We start from the raw sequence: 21,128 nt of genomic DNA, 5'->3' as shown, positions 1-21,128 counted from the left end.
AATGAAGACCCTGTGTTGGGGACCCCCAGGACCACCCTCAGGCATGATGAGCTGCTAGAAGGACCTGGATTCGGAAAAGCTATTATATTCACAGTTACAGGTTGTTACAGTGAAAGGACACGGTTAAAATCAACAAAGGGGAGGGATGCGTGGGTGGCTCAGCAGTGGAGCGTCTACCTTTGGCCCAGGACATGATCCTGGAGTCCCAGGATCGAGTCCCACGTCGGGCTCCCTATAGGGAGCCTGCTTCTCCCTCTTCCTGTGTCTCTGCCTCTCTCTCTCTCTCTCTCTCTCTCTCTCTCTTTCTCTCTCTCTTTCTCTCTCTCTCTGTCTCTTATGAATAAATAAAATCTTTTCCAAATAGATAAATGATAGATAGATAGATAGATAGATGATAGATAAAATCAGCAAAGGGAAAAGGCAGATGGAATAAGATGCAAGAGAAAGTAGATCCCAGATGTTCCACTGAATTCTGCTGGCAGAGGATGTGACAAGTCATGCCAAGTGTTGCCAGCCAGCGAAGCTCACCTGAGCCCTGGTGTCCAGCTCTTATTGGGGTCCATGCTGTAAGCGTCCGGCACCTCAGCCTCTCAGACTCCAGCACCCCAGAACAACAACAGGCACTCACCACTGTTAGCATCAACTAGGATTGCACCGCCCAAGGATTCGGAGCTCATCTACCAGGAGCCAACCACGGGCCAGGCTTGAAGATGGACCTCCTTAGGAAGGCGCAAGGTTTGAGCAGCCCAGGCCTGCCGCGTTAACCCTTTCCTGCGCAGACAGCCCCCAGATCTTCATGGCAGGGACCCCACGGGAAACCAACTAAAATGGCTTAGCTCAGGGGAGACCACCAGATACTAGGCCTGGTACATCTGGATATTCCAGGGGAGACATTACACTTCTTTCCAGTCATGCAGCCGAACCATGGAAGGCAGACACTTCCTCAGAGCAAAGGTGCTGTCACAGGCAGCATGACATAACCACAGGATTACGGAATCTGATGTCAAATCAGACCTGAGTTCTGGTCACAAAGCTGCCTCTGGAAGAAATGGCATTTTAGACTTAGGCGAGGCTCTGTAGTGACTGTCAACTCTGCCATTGTAGCACAAAAGCAGCTATAAACATTAAGTGAACAAATGGGCATTGCTGTGTTCCAATAAAACTTTATTTACAAAAACAGTGGGCCACAGATTCTCTAGTATTTCTCCCATTCTTTTTTTTCTTCTTTTTTTAATACTGGCCACTAAAGTGAACTTTCACTAACAAGATGATAACCAGCCCTTTGAAAAACCCATTTGATCTTTATAACAACCCTGTGAGGTGAGTAACCCCATTTTACAGGTGACAAACTGAGGCACACAGAAGTTGCGTAGCTTGTACAGGGTCATCTAGTTGGTAAGAGGTGGAGCTGGCCTTGGTCATAAGCAGTCTGGCTGAGAACCCACTCTCCTAACATCTACTCCAAAGTGCTCAGAGACTAGCTGTAAATATTATTACTCAGCCAGCTGCAAAAGTACCCAAAGGACCACAGTCACCTAAGGTTTCAGGACAAGATTAGGGTGTGTCTGCCTTTTGTTCAAAGGGTTTTTGTGAAGTTTAATAAATAGTGTGTGGATCTCACTTCTTTGAAACACTCATTGGAACCATCTAGGACCAAAGAACAACATGCTTAAAACAGAAAACATAGTAAACTCAGAAGGAATTCTATAGCCGGCAGGTGCAGTCGTGATTCATTTAAACAACTTTTTGGTAAAAACTTGGACTCGGGGGCACCTGGGTGGCTCAGTCAGCTAAGTATCTGCCTTTGGCTCAGGTAATGATCTTGGGGTCCTGAGATCAAGCCCTATGTTGGGTTCCCCGCTCTGCAGAGCATCTCTTCTCCCTCTCCCTCTTCCTGTCCCATTGCTTGTGCGCTGTCTCGCTCTCTGTCTCTCTGACAAATAAATAAAATCTCAAAAAAAAAAAAAATACTTGGACTCCTTTAAATGAAAATGTTACCTCCTGATCCATAAGGATTGGGAAGTAGACCTCCAAGAATAGGGCTTAAAATGGGGAGGAGCTTGTAAATTTGGGCACGATGGAGACACTGGGTAGTAAACAGCCGCTGTCGTCTTAATGAACCTGAGTAACTTTTGTGTTCAGAATTGGAAAACCTCCCAGAATCCATATGTTGTTTTCTTCGTTCGCGTTGGTTTGACATCGGATTAAACTCCTTTTAGGAAAGACTTTCTTGTTCATGTTCTTACCATATCCCATCCATCTGGGAAACACAACCACACATCACAACTGACTTACTGAAGGCCCCGCCATCCTCCTCTCGTTAGAGAACTTCACCAAGAATGCATAATAATTAGGCCGCACACTTGCAGCAGGGTCCACAGCATCCCCCCTGGGGCCGAGTGCTAAGGCTTGGAGCCTCCTAAACGAATGTGCACACACAGCACAGCTCACCATGTCAAATGGGAACCCTGAGAAATCTCATAGATCGTTAGACGCATTTAAAAAAAAAAACCTGTAGTGCCTTTGATTTATCCCTTCACGGAGAAAAAACCACCCCCAAACTCTCGAGTCAAAGATGATGTTCCATCCACCCAACCCCACCAGCCCCCAGCACAACCCTTTGATGGACAAGTTACAAATTGAAACCTGTTTTGGAAAAAAAAAAGTTCTCTTTTTCAGTTCTCCCGTCTGACTTACATTGATCATTTTTTAAAAACAATATGTTCCTGCTGTTGCTTATTTAGGAAATTAACCTGAGCAAGCTGATTTTTTTTTTAATCCAAAGAGTGTGTCGTGATTAAGAAGTGGTGTTCATAAAGTACCATCTGATGTGGGGGTTTCTGCTGGGTTTACAGAAACGGGTTCTTTGCATCAGGGTTCAAGGAAGTGGGATAGGAAGTGGGATTTTGACAATGACCAGTACTTGGGGAGGGCTTGCTACATACCAGAGTAGGTGTCCCCATAAACCTCACCACAGTCTTGGGCAGTAGAAGGGTCGGAACGGGTTTGAGTGGGTCAGTGACCTGTTTTTAGCTGAAGAACATGGCATGAAGTCTTCCCTATTCTAGGCTTTATTTGACAGGGAGACGTGTTAGACCAGAAAGAGGATCCCCCTCCGAGCCGCAGAGTGACTACAGCCACCAGGACCAAGGTGGCATGTTTATGGAATATATTAGGAACGTATTCAGCAGGCAGCACAATACAGAACTGGTGGCTCTCATCCTGCCCTCGCTCTGGATGTGTTTCACATTAATTAATGCTGAGTCTCCACCAATTTTTTTTTCTTAGTTTCTCAGCCTTTGCAATCCTGGAAAAACATTTTCTACTTGGATAAAGTGGTCTGGCTCAGGGTCACACTCTGTGTTGCTTAACTCCTGGGACAGTTGTGCTTTTCTTGGGCTATTCCAGACTTTTCCACCTCTCTACAGCTAATTTTTATCAAATTCCTTGAAAAGAGGTCCCACCTCTTTTCAGAACAGTCCACAGGCAGCATGCAAGCAGATTTTAGGAAAACCTGAAACGATACGAATTTTCAAGGAGTAGATGGGCATTCTAAAGGTTCTCCTCAGAAACATCTGGACGTCTTTAAAGTTTTGTTTTAATTTTTTTGAAGATTTTATCTTTAAGTAATCTCTACACCCAACCTGGGGCTCAAAGACATAACCCCTGAGACCAAGAGTCTCATGCTCCACCAACTGAGCCAGCCAGGCACCTCAAAATTTTGTTTTAATTTTTAATTGTAAGTATGTGAATCCCTTCTCCTTCAAGACATTTTAGAATATTCCAGCTCGTGCAAAAGTTCACTTTCATCCTTACTTCTAATTCCTGTTCCCTCCTCTCTGCCCTTCCAGAAATAATTATTGTTCTGACTTTGGGTATATCCTTCCAGATATTTATAAATATATAAGTGCCTATGGAAAGTACGTGGTAACATTTTATATGTTTCTAGTAAATGCCAATAACATGCAGTATATAACTTTCAGAAAACTTACTTTCACTCAGTATTATTTTTTTGATATGTCCATGTTAATATGTGGAGATGTGGTTCATTTCTTTCAATTGAATTTAGTTTTCCACCGAGTGAATATACTATAACTTGTTTCTCTAGTAACCTTTGGCTGGACAGCTAAATTGTTCAGTCTTTGTTATTTACCAACAATACTGTATTAAACGTCTTTTTACATGTCCCTTGTTCATATATATGGGGTTTTTCTCTAGGGTAGATAATGGGAAGTGGATTTAGTAAGTATATTCCCTTCTTTTTTGAATTTAGGTCTTTTTCATCCAGGAAATATGTGCATAGAGTTTAAAACTCACATGGTTCAACAAAGGAAAGTGTTAAGAGAAATAGCCGTTCCCAGTGGACCCCACGCCCACCCTTTCTTTCTGCCCACAGGCAACAACTTTCAACCCTTCCAGATTCTTTTGATACTTACCTCCAAATTTCTAAGTAACCTGCTTATGTTATTACTTCTTGATTTTTCTTTCCACATTAGGCGTGCTCCCCAGCTTCCCAAACTAGAAGATGAGAATTTAGCTCTCTTTCCTCACCCTGGCTCCCATCACACACACGCAGACTTCCTCCCCACATCCTGCCAGTATCGATAAGACGTAATTTCAGCTGTATCAATACTGAGTATTTGCTTTCTTCTCACTATACAAAATACTTTTCACAGACAGACCATTCCATATGCGATAATTACTTTTCCTGTTTTATGTGCTGGCCTGGGAGTTGACATTTTTCTACATAAATCCTTTCAGCGAACAAGTGTGGAGGGCAGCTTCTTGCATCTCGTCTAACGTGCAGAGGGCTGCTCATCCGTGCTTAGGTGCATGGCCTTGCCAAGAAGGAACAGGCAATCATGCAGGGGTGAGGTGGTTGAGGGGTGACTAATGTATGGAAACACCCCCCAAAACCCTCTCCCGGGTCACACACCAATTCCCCGGTTGCCCCTGAAACGTTTGTTTTCCTCATTTTTTCTTCATTTTTTGCTGAGTACTCTACCCTCCCACCTTCCAGCCAGGACCCAGAGTGCTAAGCTTTGGCTTTGGGGGTCCTAATGAGGTGTTGCACCTAATGGCTGTGTTCCTGGGCTTGATTCTCCACAGTTGTGTGTGTGTGTGAAGCTGAGATCACCAGCTACATTTTTTCCCCATTTTTTTTAAGGGTCGAGAAGGGTTTATGTCGTTAATTATTTATTTTTACAATAGAAATAAGACAGCCTCCTGGTGAAAAATTCAAACAGGAGAAGACATGTATGGAGTGACAGTACAAGGTCCCTTTCGTGCCTCCTGCCACCCAGCCCCTCCAGGTCCTCCTCACAAGCAGTGCTGCTGGTGCCCCATGACCCGGTCCAATCCCAGCACTCACTAGCTGCAGGGCCTTGAGCAAGTTACCTAACAGTTTTCTCATCTGTAAAATGAGAAAATATTAATATTCAGCTTGTAAGTCTTTGTGGGAATTATTAAGGAGTTAATTTGTAAAGCGGCACAGAGAAAGCACTTAATAGATATTAACTAGGAATATTACTAAGTGTTGTGTATCCTCTGTATCCAATGGTTCATAACCTTGGCTACCTCATAACCTTGAAATCAGGTGGGTGGGCAGCTTTCAACACTCCTAAAGCCTGGACCCCATGCTCAGAAATTCTGATTTTATTGGCCTGGAGAGAGCCTGAGCATCAGGATTTTTCCATGCTCCCAGTCATTACAGTGTGCACTGAGAATTGAGAACCATCGAACCATGTGTATCAGTTAGGATAGGTGAGGTTATGCTGCAGTAACAAGAATCCCCCAGATGTCATCTACTTCTCTTTTATGGTACTTGCCCATTCTGATCTGTTGCAGCTCTGACCCCCACTATCTTTTCTCTGGAACATTTAGTCTTGTGAGGTGAGAAGAGAGAGCGTGACCAAGCATGCACTTACCCTTAAAGCTTCAAACCAGCAATGAAACATAACTTCTGCTCACATATCATTAGCCAACACAAGTCCCATGGTCACATCTGAGTTCAACAGGGAGGGTGTATATTAGGAGTTGCCAGACATTTCCTGCATGGGGCCAGATAGTAAATATCTTAGGCCTTGCAGGACATATGGTCTCTGTGGCTCCTGCTCACCTCTGCCTTCAAAGCACAAAAGCAACCATGGATAATACACTGTTTAAAAATGTTAAAAGTTAGGGCTCCTGGGTGGCTGGGTTGGTTGAGTTGTCTAACTCTTGATTTCAGCTCAGGTCATGACCTCAGGGTCACGGGATCAAGTCCTGCATTGGGCTCCATGCTGGATGTGGGAGCCTGCTAAAGTTCCTCTCGCCCTCTACCCCTCCCCCTACTTGCATGCACATCTCTGTATCTCTCTAAAAAAAAAATGTAAAAAGTCATGTCTAGCTCATGAGCCATACACAGGCAACAGGTCAGGTTGGGCCCATGGGTGTAGTGTGCCAATCCCTGCTGTGGATCATCCTCCTACAGGGAGCTCTCTAGGAAGGGACCCCAAATATGGGTGAACTGTCATGCAGTCTACCACAGCATGTGTGTAAGAGAGAAGGAGAGAGAAGGGACCCTTTCATTGCATAGTTGGGTTTCACACATTCTCCTGTGGTACAGCTTGCTTTTGTTACTTAATGTCTTGGTGGTAGTTTCACATCAGTAACTCTAACATGACTTGACTTTTTTAATGGCAGCCTAGTTTTCCGCGCTATGGATGGACCATGATGGGGTTTTATTTGTGTGCTTGTTTTTATAATTAATTTTCTGTGGTGAGATAACAGTGTTATTGCATGTACCAGGAGGAGTAAGGCAGCATCCAGACAGAGATTGTAATAAAGAGAGAACCAACATGTCAGCTCTCCCAGTGGGTTTTACATAGTCCAAGCTGCTTCCCTGCAGCCTTCCAGGCCTCCGGCTGGGACGGACTCCCCTTTATTGCTGCCATTCCTGGATCTGGCAATGCTGAGCACAGCTGCAGTTGCAGGGACATTTGGGGGAGACTGCAGTACTAAAGAGGGCAAATAGAAACCGGGAACATCTAGAAATATGATCTTAGAGGCTGTCTGGCATCATCACCCTGACCCCACGGGGAGACACAGCCTAGGCCACATGTGAGCCCATCAGGAATGACCGTGGCTGCCTTTCAGCAGGGGTGGGGGTTAAAAGAAAGAAGCCCGGCTGACAGGTGACTCTGTCCTTTCTTTCTGCCAGGACACCACGACGTCGGTGCGCATCGGCCTGATGATGGAGGAAATGATCTTCAACCTTGCAGATACGCATCTGTTCTTCAACGACCTGGAGGTTTGGCATTCCCCTCCCATTCCGTGTCGTAGTCACTGTGTTTAATGACCTGTGTCTGGTTCAGGGGAAGAGACACTGCCTTTTCTCTTTGCTGGCTTTCCTTTTTCCTTTGGAGGCTAGAAACTTCTGCTGACAACCCCCAAGAGGGCACAAAACCGTGGCCAGCGACAGTTTATTGAAAACACACTTGGCCAGCGGATCTCTCCGGCTTCCCAGTGCAGCCAGTGGTCTTCTCTCCACTCCGGCGGTGATGTCCACTGGCAGTTACGCTAATCCAATAAGGGCTGTGTCGTCTCTTCCTCCTGAAATTTGCTGTTTAATAAGTTTATTAAGGCAAATTAGTACAGATCCTCCTGGGTCAGTAATAATTAGCAGTGGGCCAGGATGGAAGCTTTTAAAAACAATTTACATTCCCCTGAAAACATGTTTTACGAAGAGAGAGAGCAAACAGAGGGACTGTGCTTACTTAGCATCTGCTCCCATGCCCCGAAGCAAGTGGCAAAAGAGATAGGAGAGAGGGGGAGGGCAGCATCAGAAATCAATTTAATTCCTCTGTTTATACCCAGCCTGTGGCAGGAAGATTTGAGAAGAATTTGAAATGGAAAACATATTTAAAATTGAACTGTTAGAGCAAGGCAAAGGAATAGAAAGCTAAGTAACGAATGAGGGTAAGGCCCTGGACCAAAAAATCTAGCTCAGGCCAACTGCTGCAGTGAAGCTGAGAGTTCATCCCTGAGCTCCCTGGTAGCCAAAGCAAGGAGGGAAATACAATGCATGACTTACCTCTGATGAAGAGCAAGCAGCTTTCTCCAAGGTGAAGAAGGCATTTGGGGGTTGATAAGAGGATTAATGTGGGGATCTTCTGGCTTTGTAAATTGTATTTGCATTCTTGCTTTACCTGATTGAAAAATGAAGGTCACCTAAATCATACTGTGTATGAAAGAACACTCCTGTTGATCTTAGCAGGCCTATTTTTCTTCTGGGATCAAAAGTTCCTGGAACTAGCCTATGAAGTAGAAATATGAAGGCTATGAATTCAGATCTGGCTTGATTGGCCCCGAGTGTGACTAATATTTATTAGGAAAGGATACAGGTTTTCCTTTCTGGTCTGAGGTCCTAGAATTCCAGAGGAGGACACCCTTGCTGAAATGATCAGTCTTGTGATCTTTCCAGCCTGGGCAACCCATTTGGGCCTCAGCCCTCCTATCTGTGAACTGGAATTGTTCTCTGCCCAACATCGGTTTCAAAGAGAGGATCTTTTTTGTTGTTTGTTTGTATTTATTATTTTTTAATTTAAATTCAATTAATTCATTTATAATGTATTCTTGGCTTCAGAGTTAGAGGTCAGTGATTCATCAGTCTTCTATAACACCCAGTGACATCACATCACGTGCTCTCCTTAATGCCCATCACCCAGTTACCCTATCCCCCCCACTCTCCTCCAGCAACCCTGAGTTTGCTTCCTATGATTAAGAGTCTCTTGTGGTTTTATTTCCCTCTCTGATTTCATCTTATTTTTCCCTCCCTTCCCCTATGATCCTCTGTTTTGTTTCTTAAATTCCACATATGAGTGAGATCATATGATAATTGTCTTTCTCTGATGAACCTATTTCGCTTAGCATAATACCCTCTAGTTCCATCCATGTCATTGCAAATGGCAAGATGTCGTTGTTTTTGATGGCTGAGCAGTATTCCATTGTACATATGTGCCACATCTTCTTTATCCTTTCACTGTCAGTGGACATCTGGGCTCTTTCCATAGTTTGGCTATTGAGGGTATTGCTGCTATAAACACTGGGGTGCAGGTGCCCCTTCGGATCACTACATTTGTATCTTTGGAGTAAATACCCAGTAGAGCAATTGCTGGGTCATGGGGCAGCTCTATTCTCAACTTTCTGAGGAATCAAAGAGAGGATCTATGTAGAACCTCACTGATGACAAAAGAGAACGTGGGCGTATCGGGTGGTTCCATGAGTATCCAGCCCAGGACTGTCCCTCAGCCAGATGCAACACGCAGGCCCCCTTCACGATGACCTCTCATGTCTTGGAGAAAAAGAAGGAGGAGAGGGAGAGAGAACTAATGAGCAAAACAACAAAACAAGGCAACTGAATTCAGCAAGCATTTCTGGGGCCTAATGTCATAAAGAGTCAGTTGATTGCAAATAATAAACCCCAAATGGTTTTAAGAAATAAAAGGAAATTATTGGCTCTTGTAGTTGAAAAGTCCAGGGTTGATTCGGTCTCTCAAGATCTGCTCCTTAGAATGTTGGCTCCATGAGGACAGGAACCACAGCTGCGTCACTCTCAATCCCCAGGGACTCATCAGGAAACAGCCAAACTAATCCATAAATGAGAAAGTTCATTTAATGAAAAGGTCAGGAAGAAAATAAAATAATTAGATGTGATAGTAGTGATGGGGGAAAAGGGGTAGATGGGGATCATCATTCTCGAGGGAGGCAGGGAAGGCCTCTCGAGGAAGTGACACTTGAGCCAAGGCCTGAATGATGACAGAAGCCAGCTAGGTGAAAATCTAGAAAGGTGGGACCAGCATATGCAAAGGCCCTGAGGTGGGAAGTAGTGTGAAGGCCACAGTGACTGTAATGAATGAGTGAAAGCAAAAGGGTGACTAGAATAAATGAATCTGGAGAGGGAGGTGTGGGCCAGACATGGGTCATGGACATCAGAGTGGATCACGGACATCAGAATTTATTCTAAGTGCCGTAGACAACCGTGGGGCCAAGGACCATAAAACAGGAAAAGCTGCACCATCTAGTTTATGTTTTAAAAGGACTCTGGCTGCTGAGTGGAGAATGGGCTTTAGGAGGGGAAGAGTGGAGGCTGGGAGACCAGTAAAGAGATTATTGCAGTTTTCCAAGAGGAGAAAGGTGGGTTGGATCAAGGTGGTAGGATGTGGGCTTCAGGATGGCGGTAAAGCCAAGAGGGTTCCTATGAGTTGGATGGGGGCATGAGGGAGAGAGAGGAGTGGAGGGAGGCTTGGCCTGACCAGGGTGACAGTGCCGTTCTCTGAGATGGGCAGATGTGGGAATACAGTTGGGAAACCCACCCTCCTGTCGTGGGCACATGGGGTTTCAGGTGTCTGTGACACCCCATAGGAGATACCAGATCAACGGGTAGATACATGAATTTGAAGTCCCACACAGTAAACATGCGAGGCACATAGTGTGCACTTTATCTATGTGGGTTGAACCCGAGCCTCCAAGCCAGGCATTTTGCTGGACTGATGGGGGTTTTAAGACAATATCTTCAGTCTTGCCCCCTCTGCGGTCCTCACTGGCCCCCAAGTGGAAGTCACACCTCTTGGCAAAGGATTTAATTACCAGCTGGAGCTACTCAGGGAAGCCAGTTTGGTATTATTCCCTAAATTTTTTCAAAAATGCCCCCAGTGCCAGAAGCCCCCAAGGCACCTGGGCAGAATTGAAACCATGATTCATGATGGGCAAGTTAAGACTCACACAAGTGAAAACAGTTTGCTTGCTTTTGCAAGCCATTGTCAGAATCCAGGGGGCAGCCTCCCAGGGCTCCCCAGGGAGACACTGGGATTTGGGAGACAGGCTTGGCCTGCCTGAGGCCAGCAAGACCAGCTCCTGCATGGAGGGTGGGGTTTAGGGGTCAAAGTCAGAGGACCCCCCTTCTGCTCTGAGCCCGCAGTGCCATCTGTAAATAAGGGAGTTAGCTCTTGCATGCAGCAGTGTTTGGGGGGCAACTTAGCATTTGCCAGGCCCCCCCCTAAGTGCTGCCGATTCAGTGGCAAACAATATGCAGGACGTGCAGCAAGATCCCCACCCTCGGGACACCTGGGTGGCTCAGTGGTTGAGCATCTGCCTTCGGCTCAGGGCTTGGTCCCAGAGTCCCAGGATCGAGTCCCACATTGGGCTCCCTGCGGGGAGCCTGCTTCTCTCTCTGCCTGTGTCTCTGCGTCTCTCACTGCGTCTCTCATGAATAAATAAATAAAATCTTAAAAAAAAAGAAAAAGATCCCCGCCCTCATAGCACTGACCTTCCAGCCAGAGAAGCAGACAATGAACTGAATATATAATGTCAGATAAAGTGCCCTGAAAGGTCACAGGCCAGAGGCTGTTATTTCACTTGGTCCAGCCAGGCAAGGCTTCTGTCACAGTTGAGCAGATGCCCAGGTGAGGGGAGGGAGGGGGCCGTGTGGGTATCCAGGCAGCGAGCGTGCCACACAGAGAGGACACAGGGCTGGGGCCCTGAGGCTTGATACAAGTCAGCAGGTTCCTGAAACGGGTCCGGAGCAGGAACCGGGGACTGGGGTGGGCAGCGGGAGTGGGAGGTGGGTGCAGATCACGTGGGGCCCTGGGCCATCCTAGGGCTTTGGATGATATTCTCAGAGTGACAGGAAGCCATTGGGGGTTTTAAGCAGGAGAGCACCATTGTCTGACTTGGGGTTCAGAGGTTCCCTCCGGCTGCCTGGGGAACAGACCAAAGTGGGCAAGGGGGGAAAGCAGGTATCTGAGTGGGGTCAAGTCAGGTGCCCTGACCCCCCTGTGAGAGCACTCAAAGGGAGGAATCCTGAGGTGCAGGGACGGGTCAGAGACAGGGTAGGTGCCAAGTTCATCTGTACCCCCAGGCTTTCTTGGACGTCTGTCCCGAGTTTAGGGCCAGCACCTTCTAATCCGTTCCACCTGCCAAAGGCCTATTGGAGTCCTGGCTCCCCCCAGTGCCTGGCTGTGCGCCCGGGGCAGCTGTCTCTCTCCTGTGGCCTCAGTTCCCTCATCTGCTTAGAAGGTAAAAGAAAAGCCCCGACCTTCCAGGGTTGTAATGATGACGGCAGATGAAAGCTGCCCGCACGGAGCCAATGACTGGGCCTTTCCGTCCAGGGGGGTGCTGTGCATGCCATGGGGTTGTGCAGGGGGGCTTCATGGTCTGAGGGCAAATTCTTTCTTTTAAATCATTAGACATTTATTTTACCATGAGCTAGAAGAAGACAACCAGCTTGCCCAACTCCTGATTCTACAATGACTCAGAAACAATGCCCACGACACAGAGATAAGGCAAAGATGATGACTCCCGTTGCTGGAGTTTGGGCAAAAATACCTGCAACTGGCTCCCTGGCTCCGGGCCACCTCGGCCTCGAACAGAAGCTGCTTGTTGTGCAGTACAAGCCGGCCAGGACCCCTCGCCCAAAATGTTGGCTGGGTTGCAGGACGGGATGCGGGCTCGATTGAAACTCAGGTGCTTAGGGCTCCAGAGCTGTGGAGACCGTCCTCCGGGCTCACTGAGCTGCGCTCACCCTGAAAGCCCTTTCGTGGGGAGCCTCCCGAGCTGCCACTTGAGAGGGCTCCAGGAGTCCCGGCCAAAGCTGGTGCTGGACCAAGCCCTGCAGCCTCCATCCCAGCTTAGCGGAGGCCCTGGGGAGCCCAGGCCTCTTGGCTTTGACTTCCAGGCTCAGGCCGCAGGGGAGGAGATGCCAGTCAGCATGGCCCCAGGGTGAAGAGAGCGTGGCACAGCCCCATTAGAGACAGCACTGTCCCCATTTTTCCTAGTCTTCCCTCTTTCCCCTGCTTCTACCTTAGCTTGGGTTCTCTCTCTCTCTCTTTCTCTCTCGCTCTCTCTCTCTCTCCCTCTCTCTCCCTCCCCACCCCCAGAACCTCGTTTATCTGTTCTTTCCTTCCTTCCATTCTTCATTCTTTTATCCATCCTTTGATCCCCCTCCCTCCCTCCATCCACCTCTATTTCCAGCCCATCATTATCTTCTACCCAGCCTTTTTTCCATCCATCCATCCACCCATCCGTCATCCATTTTTCTCCCCCCCACACTCATCCATCCAACTATCCACTCATCCATCTTCCCATCCATGTATTTTCTATCTCCCTTCTTCCATGTATTCCCTAGCTTCCTTCCACCTGGCCTCCTTCCCTTCCTTTCTTCCCTCCATCTTGTAGTCCTCCCATTAACACCTGCTCCCCATCTTTTATGGACCAGGGGCTCTGGTCACAGAAATGAGCCGGGTGTGGCCCCTGTCCCTGAGGAGCCCACCTCCTGGTAAGGGACATACATGTAACACGCCATCACAGGACAGGTGAGTAGGAATGCTCTGATGGACATTCCCAAGGGGGCTCAGCAGAAGCCCAAAGGAGGAAGTGATTAAGTAGTCTTCTGGTTGGGATGAAGGAAAGAGGAAACATCAAAGAGGAGGAGATGCTTGGGTATTAAAGAAAGAGTAAGGATTTGCTGGGGGGTGGGGGAGAGAGACAGGTGGGAGAAGAGTATTCCCAGGTCAGGGAATAGCAGGTGCAAAGGTAAAGAGGCAAGAGACGGATTGGTATCTTTGGAGAACATACAACACAGCAGAAGTTAATACTCCTGCAGATACATCATTTTTATTAACTTGTTTCACCTTCTTAGATGAAAATGCATATCAGAGGTACCAGCCAGGCACCTCAGCAACTTAGAGACAAATCCCAGTTTACAGAATTTATGGCTCAAGAGTGATTGCTCAGGTCATGGTCCATCTATTAAGGGCACATGAACCCCTGAACATGAATGCAGCATATGTGTATGTGTGCAAGTCTACGTCTTTAGAGAGGCTGGTGGGAGGATCTCATTACCCTAAGGTTAGGATTTGTCCCAAAATTCAGCCTTGTAGATTTGGGAGATGCAACAGTTTGGTCTCTTTTTCTGTCCCCCTGTAAACCCAGTAAAACCAAGAGATGGCTAAAGAAAGTATACTTGGAGATGAATTAGAACCCAGCTCCTTTGTGAAAAGGAATTTTGGAGTGAGTAGGAGCCCTCAGAGCTCTCTGCCAGGGCCAGACACCCTCCAGGTATAGGCTGGAAGGCGGGGAGCACGGGTCGCCCTGGGGGCTGGTTCGATATGTTGCTAGTGGCAGGAAGAAAGCAGAGCCCTGAGAGACCCCTGGCTGCCACGCTCATCCACACTGAGGGACATTCGTACCCACGGGGGGCATCCGAGGCTGCGGAGGCCCCGGCATTTATGCAGCAGCCAGTCTGCACCTGTCCAAAGGCAGGATGACTGCGGGAACTGCCTGCGGGAAGAGAGAGAGCTCTTTCCCCCGTCCACCCCAGGATGAATGCGGTAGTGGGGCAGCAAGGTTGGCAGAGAACCATGACATTCACGGCAGAAAAAACAGCCGACGAACAAGGCAGCGACGGCGGAGGCACCAGCGTTGAAGTCAGACGGGCTTTGGTCTGAACCCCACTGTGCCACTCGCTGGATGATCTTAGACACGGTGACTTCAACTTCCTGGGCCTCCATTTCCTCTTCTGTAAAACAAGGATGAAAACATATCTTGTAGATTGTTGTAAGCCCAGAGACGGAGGGCGTGAAGCTGTGACCCTGGTGCCCGCTCCTCTGCTGTACGAGGATTACCTGCGCGGGCTCCCAGGGTGCCTGGCACGGGGTAGGCACTCAACAAGCCCAGCTAAGATTGTGTAACTAGGCCTGCAACCGTTTGTCCCATGATCCAGAGCAGTGAAAGGTCTCCATCAAGCCTTAGAAACCAGGAGGCACCCCAGGTGGTCAGTGGTTGAGCATCTGCCTTCAGCTCAGGTTGTGATCCCAGGGTCCTGGGATCAGGGTCCCTGCAGGGAGCCTGCTTCTCCCTCTGCCTATGTCTCTGCCTCTCTCCCTCCCCGCCCCCCCCTCTCTCTCTCTCTCTCTCTCTCTCTCTCTCTCGAATAAATAAATAAATAAAATTAAAAAAAAAAAAAAAAAGAAACCTCCTGAGATGTGGAAGACCCTGAGAGCTAGTCCAGATCCAGACTTGGGAACAGACCCACTGGGTGGTTGTTCTTGGACCCCTGAGACTCTACCTTCAGGGGGCACCGGGGCCCCCTTGGCTTCAAGGACCACTGGGCTCTCCCTCGTTGGCAAGTGAAGGAGGAAACGTTAGCAGCCAAAGCAGCCAGCTTGACAGGAAGCACAAAGCAATTCTACTAAGTGCCTACCCAACCCAAACACCTGGCACAGAGGCTGCATTCTATAGATACTTTTTGAAATGACGTTGATGGGTACAGAAAGCCAAAGGATGAGCTGCAAACTTCCCCCCGTCCACTGGGCCTTTATCAGAGGCAATATGAGGCAATGATTGAGAGCAACATTCTGGAGCAGATGGCCTAGGTTCATAGTCATAGCCCAGCTCTGCACTTACAGGCTGTGTGACCTCAGGTGAGTTACTTAATCTCTCTGTGCCTCTGTCCTCATCTGCAAAATGGGAATAATAATAATACCTGCCTCATAAGATTACTTTGAGAATTAAATGAATTGATATATATAAAGCACTTAGGACATAATAGCACAATATCACTGATGGCTATTAGTATTATTTTATTATAATAATGTTCATTATCATCATGTGCATGTAGAGTCCTTACCTGCAAAGATACCAGAAATTTGTGCACAACTATGTGCAGCCAATCATATATATTTCCCCTCATTTTACAGATGAGGAAACTAAAATTTAGGATGAGAGATTTGCCCAAGCTCACAGCAGCTATAAGTATTAAGCCCCATTCAAACCAGAATTTGCTGGACTCCAAGACCTGTACTCTTAAAAAATGCAAATCCTGTTGTTTTAAAACAATAATTCAGTATTTCTGTTTCAAGACACTGTAACTTTGGTTAAAAATAAATTTGAAAATCTCGACCTTGTTGAATGGCTCAGATTTCACAGGTGGTGTCATTAGGAGTATTTCCAGATTCCATCAAGAGGGCTCTCGGTTTGGACAAGAGAGAGACAAGGAATGGAGGCCATTGTAAGCCAGGCGGGCGCAGTGTGTGGGAGAGGGCTGGTGTTGTCACCGTTTCTTCTCCAAGAGCAGGCACTGTCTGGGTTTGCAACCTCGTCATCCTTGTCAGTGTGGTTTAATAGACAGGAGGGCAGAGCCATCCTGCCAGGAGGATGTGTGTGGAGATGGGAGGGAGGAAGGGGAAGAGCTACTGGCTTTTAGCAGGCAGGGCCAGCAGTGCCAAAGAACCCAACCCCGAGGACAGCCCTGCGCGTGAGAAAGCATCACACCAAAATGCGGGAGACACCCCCTTGAGAAACACAGCACTGAGCCCTGGAGAGCTGTCAGCCAGCTGCACGCTATTTCTAGATCACATAGTGTACGTCGCAATCCAGGCTTCAGGTGGCTTTCTTTTTACTCGAAATACAAAAAATAAAAAAAAAAAATTTGTTAAACTTATGATTTTTTCCTATGAGTATCAAGGGGGGGGAAGTGATTGACACATCAAGCCAGTGATTTCTTTGTAGGTGATATTGCTTAGCACGAAGTGACAGTTTTATCTTTTTTTTTTTTTTTTTTTTTTTTTTAGATGGAGAAGCAGGGCAGAGGGAGAAGGAGACAGAGAATCCCTGGCAGGGTGCACACCCAGCACAGAGCCCAACAAGGGCTCGATCTCACAACCCTGAGAACATAACCTGAGCCGAAATCAAGAGTTGGATGCTTAACAGACTGAGCCACCCAGGTGCCCCTGCAGTGAAGGTTTTAAACGTCTGAAAAGGAGAATAGATTTCAAAATAAAATGAGAAGGGGTGCCTGGGTGACTCAGTCAGTTAAGAGCCTACCTTTGACTCAGGTCATGATCCCAGGGTCCTGGGATCGAGCCCCACATCAGGCTCCCTGCTCAGTGGGGAGTCTGCTTCTCCCTCTGCCCCTCCTGCTCCTCCTGCTTGTGCTCTCTCTCTCTCTCTCTCTCTCTCTCAAATAAATAAAATCTTTAAAAAAAAAAATAAAGATAAAATGAGAAGTAAACAAAAGGGGCTTCCATAGGGCAAAATCCAGGACAGCACCACATGAGGGAGCAGAGACGAGAACTGCTGCCCGAGACTGCTGCTCCACGGAGAGGCCTGGCAGTGGGGAGAGAGTGGGGATGCTCCCCGATTTCAGACGGATCCAAATTCAAATCCCCATCCCACTCCTTCTAAGCTCTCAGACCTTGAGCTAGGCATTGAATTTGTCTGATGCACCAATTCCTCCACAGGTCGCTGTGGGACTGAAATGAGGAAAGGTATTTACAGTACCTAGTCCAGGCCTTCAAAATCATTCTCTCTTTCCCGCTCCCTACTACGCAGGGAACACCAGCATTTTTTTAAAAAGCAAACCCACGACCCATTAAAAGGGTCAAGACAGCATCATTTCTTCAGTGATTAAGGAGTACGGGGTAAAATAGAGTACGACGGGGTACGTCGCAAACATAGTGGTGAATACTGTTTGAAAAGTTGTGTCAGTGATATAAGTTATGTTTTGGTAATTAAAATCCCTGTGTGATAGCAAACATATATCTTACTGAAAGTCACAGTCAAAACCAAATGGAAGCCGATGGGCCAGAGCAGGTCCCGTCCAGTAGATTTTTCTACAACGCTGTACATGTTCTGTTCTGACCACGTACAGCAGCCACTGGCCACATGTGGCTGTGAAGCACCCGAAATATGTGCAACTGAGGCCTTGAATGTTTAGTGTATTTAATTTTAACTAATTTTGAGGTAAATAGCAGCCTGTGGCTGGTGGCCATCATACTGGACAGAACAGAACATTCACCTCATCGTAGGAAGTGCTATCGATGCAACTCCGGAGTCCTAAATTTGTAAGACGTGACCTATGTTTTCAGTGATGATGATAATGATGATGACAAAAATCGTAATCCTAGCTGACATTTACTGAGCACTTCTGTACCAGACCCTGTTCTGAAGAGTTTATGTGTATTCACTTGTATAGTCTTCATCATCGTTACCCCGTTGTCTTAGTCTGCTCGGGCTACCACCACCAAACACCACAGACTGAATGGTCTAAACAACAGAAATGAGTTTTCTCACAGTTTTGGAGGCTAGAAGCCCCCAACCGAGGTGAACATCCTGTACTCTCATGGCCTCTCCTCAGTGTGAACGTGCAGACGGAGAAGGGTGCTCTCTGATGTCCCTTCCTATAGGGCCGCTAATCCTACTTGATCAGGGCCCCACCCTTGTGACCTCATTTAACATGAATATTTCCCTCCCTAGAGGCCCCATCTCCAAATACAGCCACCCTGGTGATTCTAGGCTCCGACAGATGCATTGTGGGAGGTGGGGGGGGCACCAACGTTCAGTCCATACACCCACTTTACAAGTGAGGAAACTGAGGCACAGAGAGGTTAAGTGAACAGCCCAAAGTCACACAGTTGGCAGTGGCAGTGTTCAGACCCAGGCCCTGGCCCTGGAGTCCGAGCGCTCACCCACTGTGCTCTGCTGCCTCTCCCAGGGAGAGCGATTGCCATCTGGCGTGGGAAAGAAGATTCCCCACGGAAAATCTAGACTCAGATGGGTGTTGTAGACGATGAGTTCACAGGGAAAGAGAGAGCAGAGAGGGTTGGAGTGGCCAGGACATATGGAGAAACACGAGCAAGGTCTGGCAGCACACAGAGAAGGAATTCCCGGCATAAATGTGGAAGACAGAGACAAGAGCTCCTCTGTGAGTTAGCACATCACCTTCACGTTGTCTATACAAAACAAAAGTCACACAGATAACAACAATGAAAACGTCATGAACCGTGACCGCATCCTCACTCCCCACCCTGGAGGTGAGCAGAGAGACACGATCTGAATGCGTTTCTAGAAAGAAGGACACAGGCCAAGGCAGGAGCTGAGTGGGGGGCCCAGATGGGAATAACAAACACAGTCACAGCCCCGGCTGATGGGTACCGCCCTCATTCATTCAGGCCTTACACTGCCCAGACATACTCTTACATACCCCATTTCCAGATGGGAACACTGAGGTACCACGAAGTTAACTTGCCCAGCACAGACACGTACCGAGCTCCTGGGCCAGTCCTCGCCCGTGCATTTCCTCACCGAAATCTCACAGCCACACTGCCAGGGAGGGCTCTTTGAATCTCTCTTACTCACAGAAGGACACGGAGGCCCAGATCGATCACAGAGGAAGAGCAGCAAGGAGATTTCGTCCCAGGCCAAGCCAATGCCTGCGCTTCCCGGGAAACAGGTTGTGCAATGACCCGAGGGGGCAAGGAAGGCAGATCAGCAGAGTGCAGGGGATAAGCGAGTCCTCAGCAAGAAACAAGACTGACCAAAAAAAAAAAAAAACAAGACCGACCTGAAGGTCTCTGGGCCTCAGAGACCCCTCGCCCAGAGTCAGGAGCAGCTGCGCGGACCTGAGGGGGAGCCTTGGGACGGATTCCCCCAAGCGGCTGCAACCCAGGCAGGCCTGACTGCTCACGTCTGATTTAGGGTTCTGCGGGACCTGTCGCGGAGAGTAATATTTCACCGTGTCAGCGCCCAGCTGCTCTCGCAGGCATCCTGCCCAACCGGCCATTAATTCGGCGCAGCCCACGGCCCCTTTGGTGCTCTTCAGATAAGCTCAGCATTTAGACAACACGAGAAAGACGGCCCGGGTCCCCCTCCTGGGGAGCAGGCAGGCCCCTCTCTGGCTGGTCTAGAGGCAGCAGTAAGCCATCTCCCTTAAACATAGCTGCCTCGAAAGAGAAGGGGTGACCGGGGAGTCCACGTGGCCTGTGACGAGAGTCATTTTTCTAAAGCAGACTTGTCGATGATTCCCTCCCTGCGTTCATGTCTCCAGGCAGCCAAGGACAAAAAGTAATGGGATCCGACCTCAGCAGGGCAGGGAGACCCCTGCTGTCACCGGCTGAATCAGAACGAGTTCAGAACGAGTTGTGATAAGCCTTGGTCACTGAGCTTGCTGTTCAGAACGACGATGGAAACGCTGAGGATCGAAGCCTGCGGGATGCAAGCAAAGGATGATCTGGCCTTAAACTGCATTTTTATTTAAAAAAAGAAAAACAGGAATATTGAAAAGACCACAAAGGAAGATAAGATTTTGGCAAGCAGGAACAAGAGAAAAGAGAGAGGGGCACCTGGGTGTCTCAGTCGGTTAAGTGTCTGCCCTCGGCTCTGGTCATGATCCTAAGGATCCTGGGCTGGAGCTCTGTGTTGGGCTCCCTGCTCAGCAAGGAGTCTGCTTCTCCCTCTCCCTCTGCCCCTCCACCCTGCTTGTGCTTCTCTCTCTTTCTCAAATAAATAAATCTTTTTTAAGAAGAAAAAAGAAAAAAGAAGAAGAAAAAGGAAAGAGGGAAGAGATAGAAATGATAAACAACATCCAGAATGAAAAGATGGACATTACTATAGTTCAGGGGAGATTCCTTTTTTTTTTTTTAATTATGAGGATACTATACGCTATTATACCAATGAACTTGAAACCTAGATGAAGTTGACACTTTGCAGGAAGACGTAAATTACCGAAATTAACCCACGGGGAAATTTAAAAATAAATAAATTCATGACTGTGAGAAATTGAAATGGTAGTTAAGAATGTAGTCTCAAAAGAGGCACCAGGTCCACCAAATATTAGAGGAAAGGATAAACTCCATTTTATACAAACTACAAAGCAAAGAAAAAGATGAGGCGCTCTCTCCCACATTTTATGAGATGAGCATCACCCTGAATTAAATCTGGACTGCAAGCACATAACAAACGGACAAATCTGTCATTGCTGCTGGAAGGGGGACACTCCTACAGTCCCACAGTTACTCTCACCTGTGCCCTGTGACGCTTCACCTGAGTTCCACCTGGGCCCCGTCTGGGCTTCAGCTTCAGATCGCTGGTGAATGAGGGATCTGGACTATAACTGGTACCATGTATCAGGCTGCCACGTGTCTTGTAACACACCTGCAAATGATATACTAACCATGTTTTGTAATTTTTCAAAAAGGAATTGGAGACTTTGCTCTCTCACCTCAGAGAGCCCCAAAGCAATGACACTCTGGGAGAATGAGCACACCCAGCACCCAGATCTTGGGTTCTAATACCATTTTCCAAGAAAAGGA

At 47.7% G+C, this 21,128-nt stretch overlaps 1 protein-coding gene across 3 annotated transcripts in view; it reads left to right on the top strand.

Annotated features, from left to right (window-relative positions):
- EYA2 (EYA transcriptional coactivator and phosphatase 2) overlaps positions 1 to 21,128 on the top strand; it is a 263,139-nt gene that overhangs the window by 208,699 nt on the left and 33,312 nt on the right. For all 3 annotated transcript variants that reach the window (XM_041733544.1, XM_041733545.1, XM_041733542.1), the window contains one exon: positions 7,202 to 7,291. In XM_041733544.1, the coding sequence (XP_041589478.1) occupies positions 7,202 to 7,291 (90 nt within the window). The remainder of the gene's footprint in view (positions 1 to 7,201; positions 7,292 to 21,128) is intronic.

This window comes from Vulpes lagopus, chromosome 18, assembly GCF_018345385.1.
Source record: "Vulpes lagopus strain Blue_001 chromosome 18, ASM1834538v1, whole genome shotgun sequence".
Taxonomy (NCBI): Eukaryota; Metazoa; Chordata; class Mammalia; order Carnivora; family Canidae; genus Vulpes; species Vulpes lagopus.
This window is presented reverse-complemented; position numbering and strand designations above follow the sequence as displayed.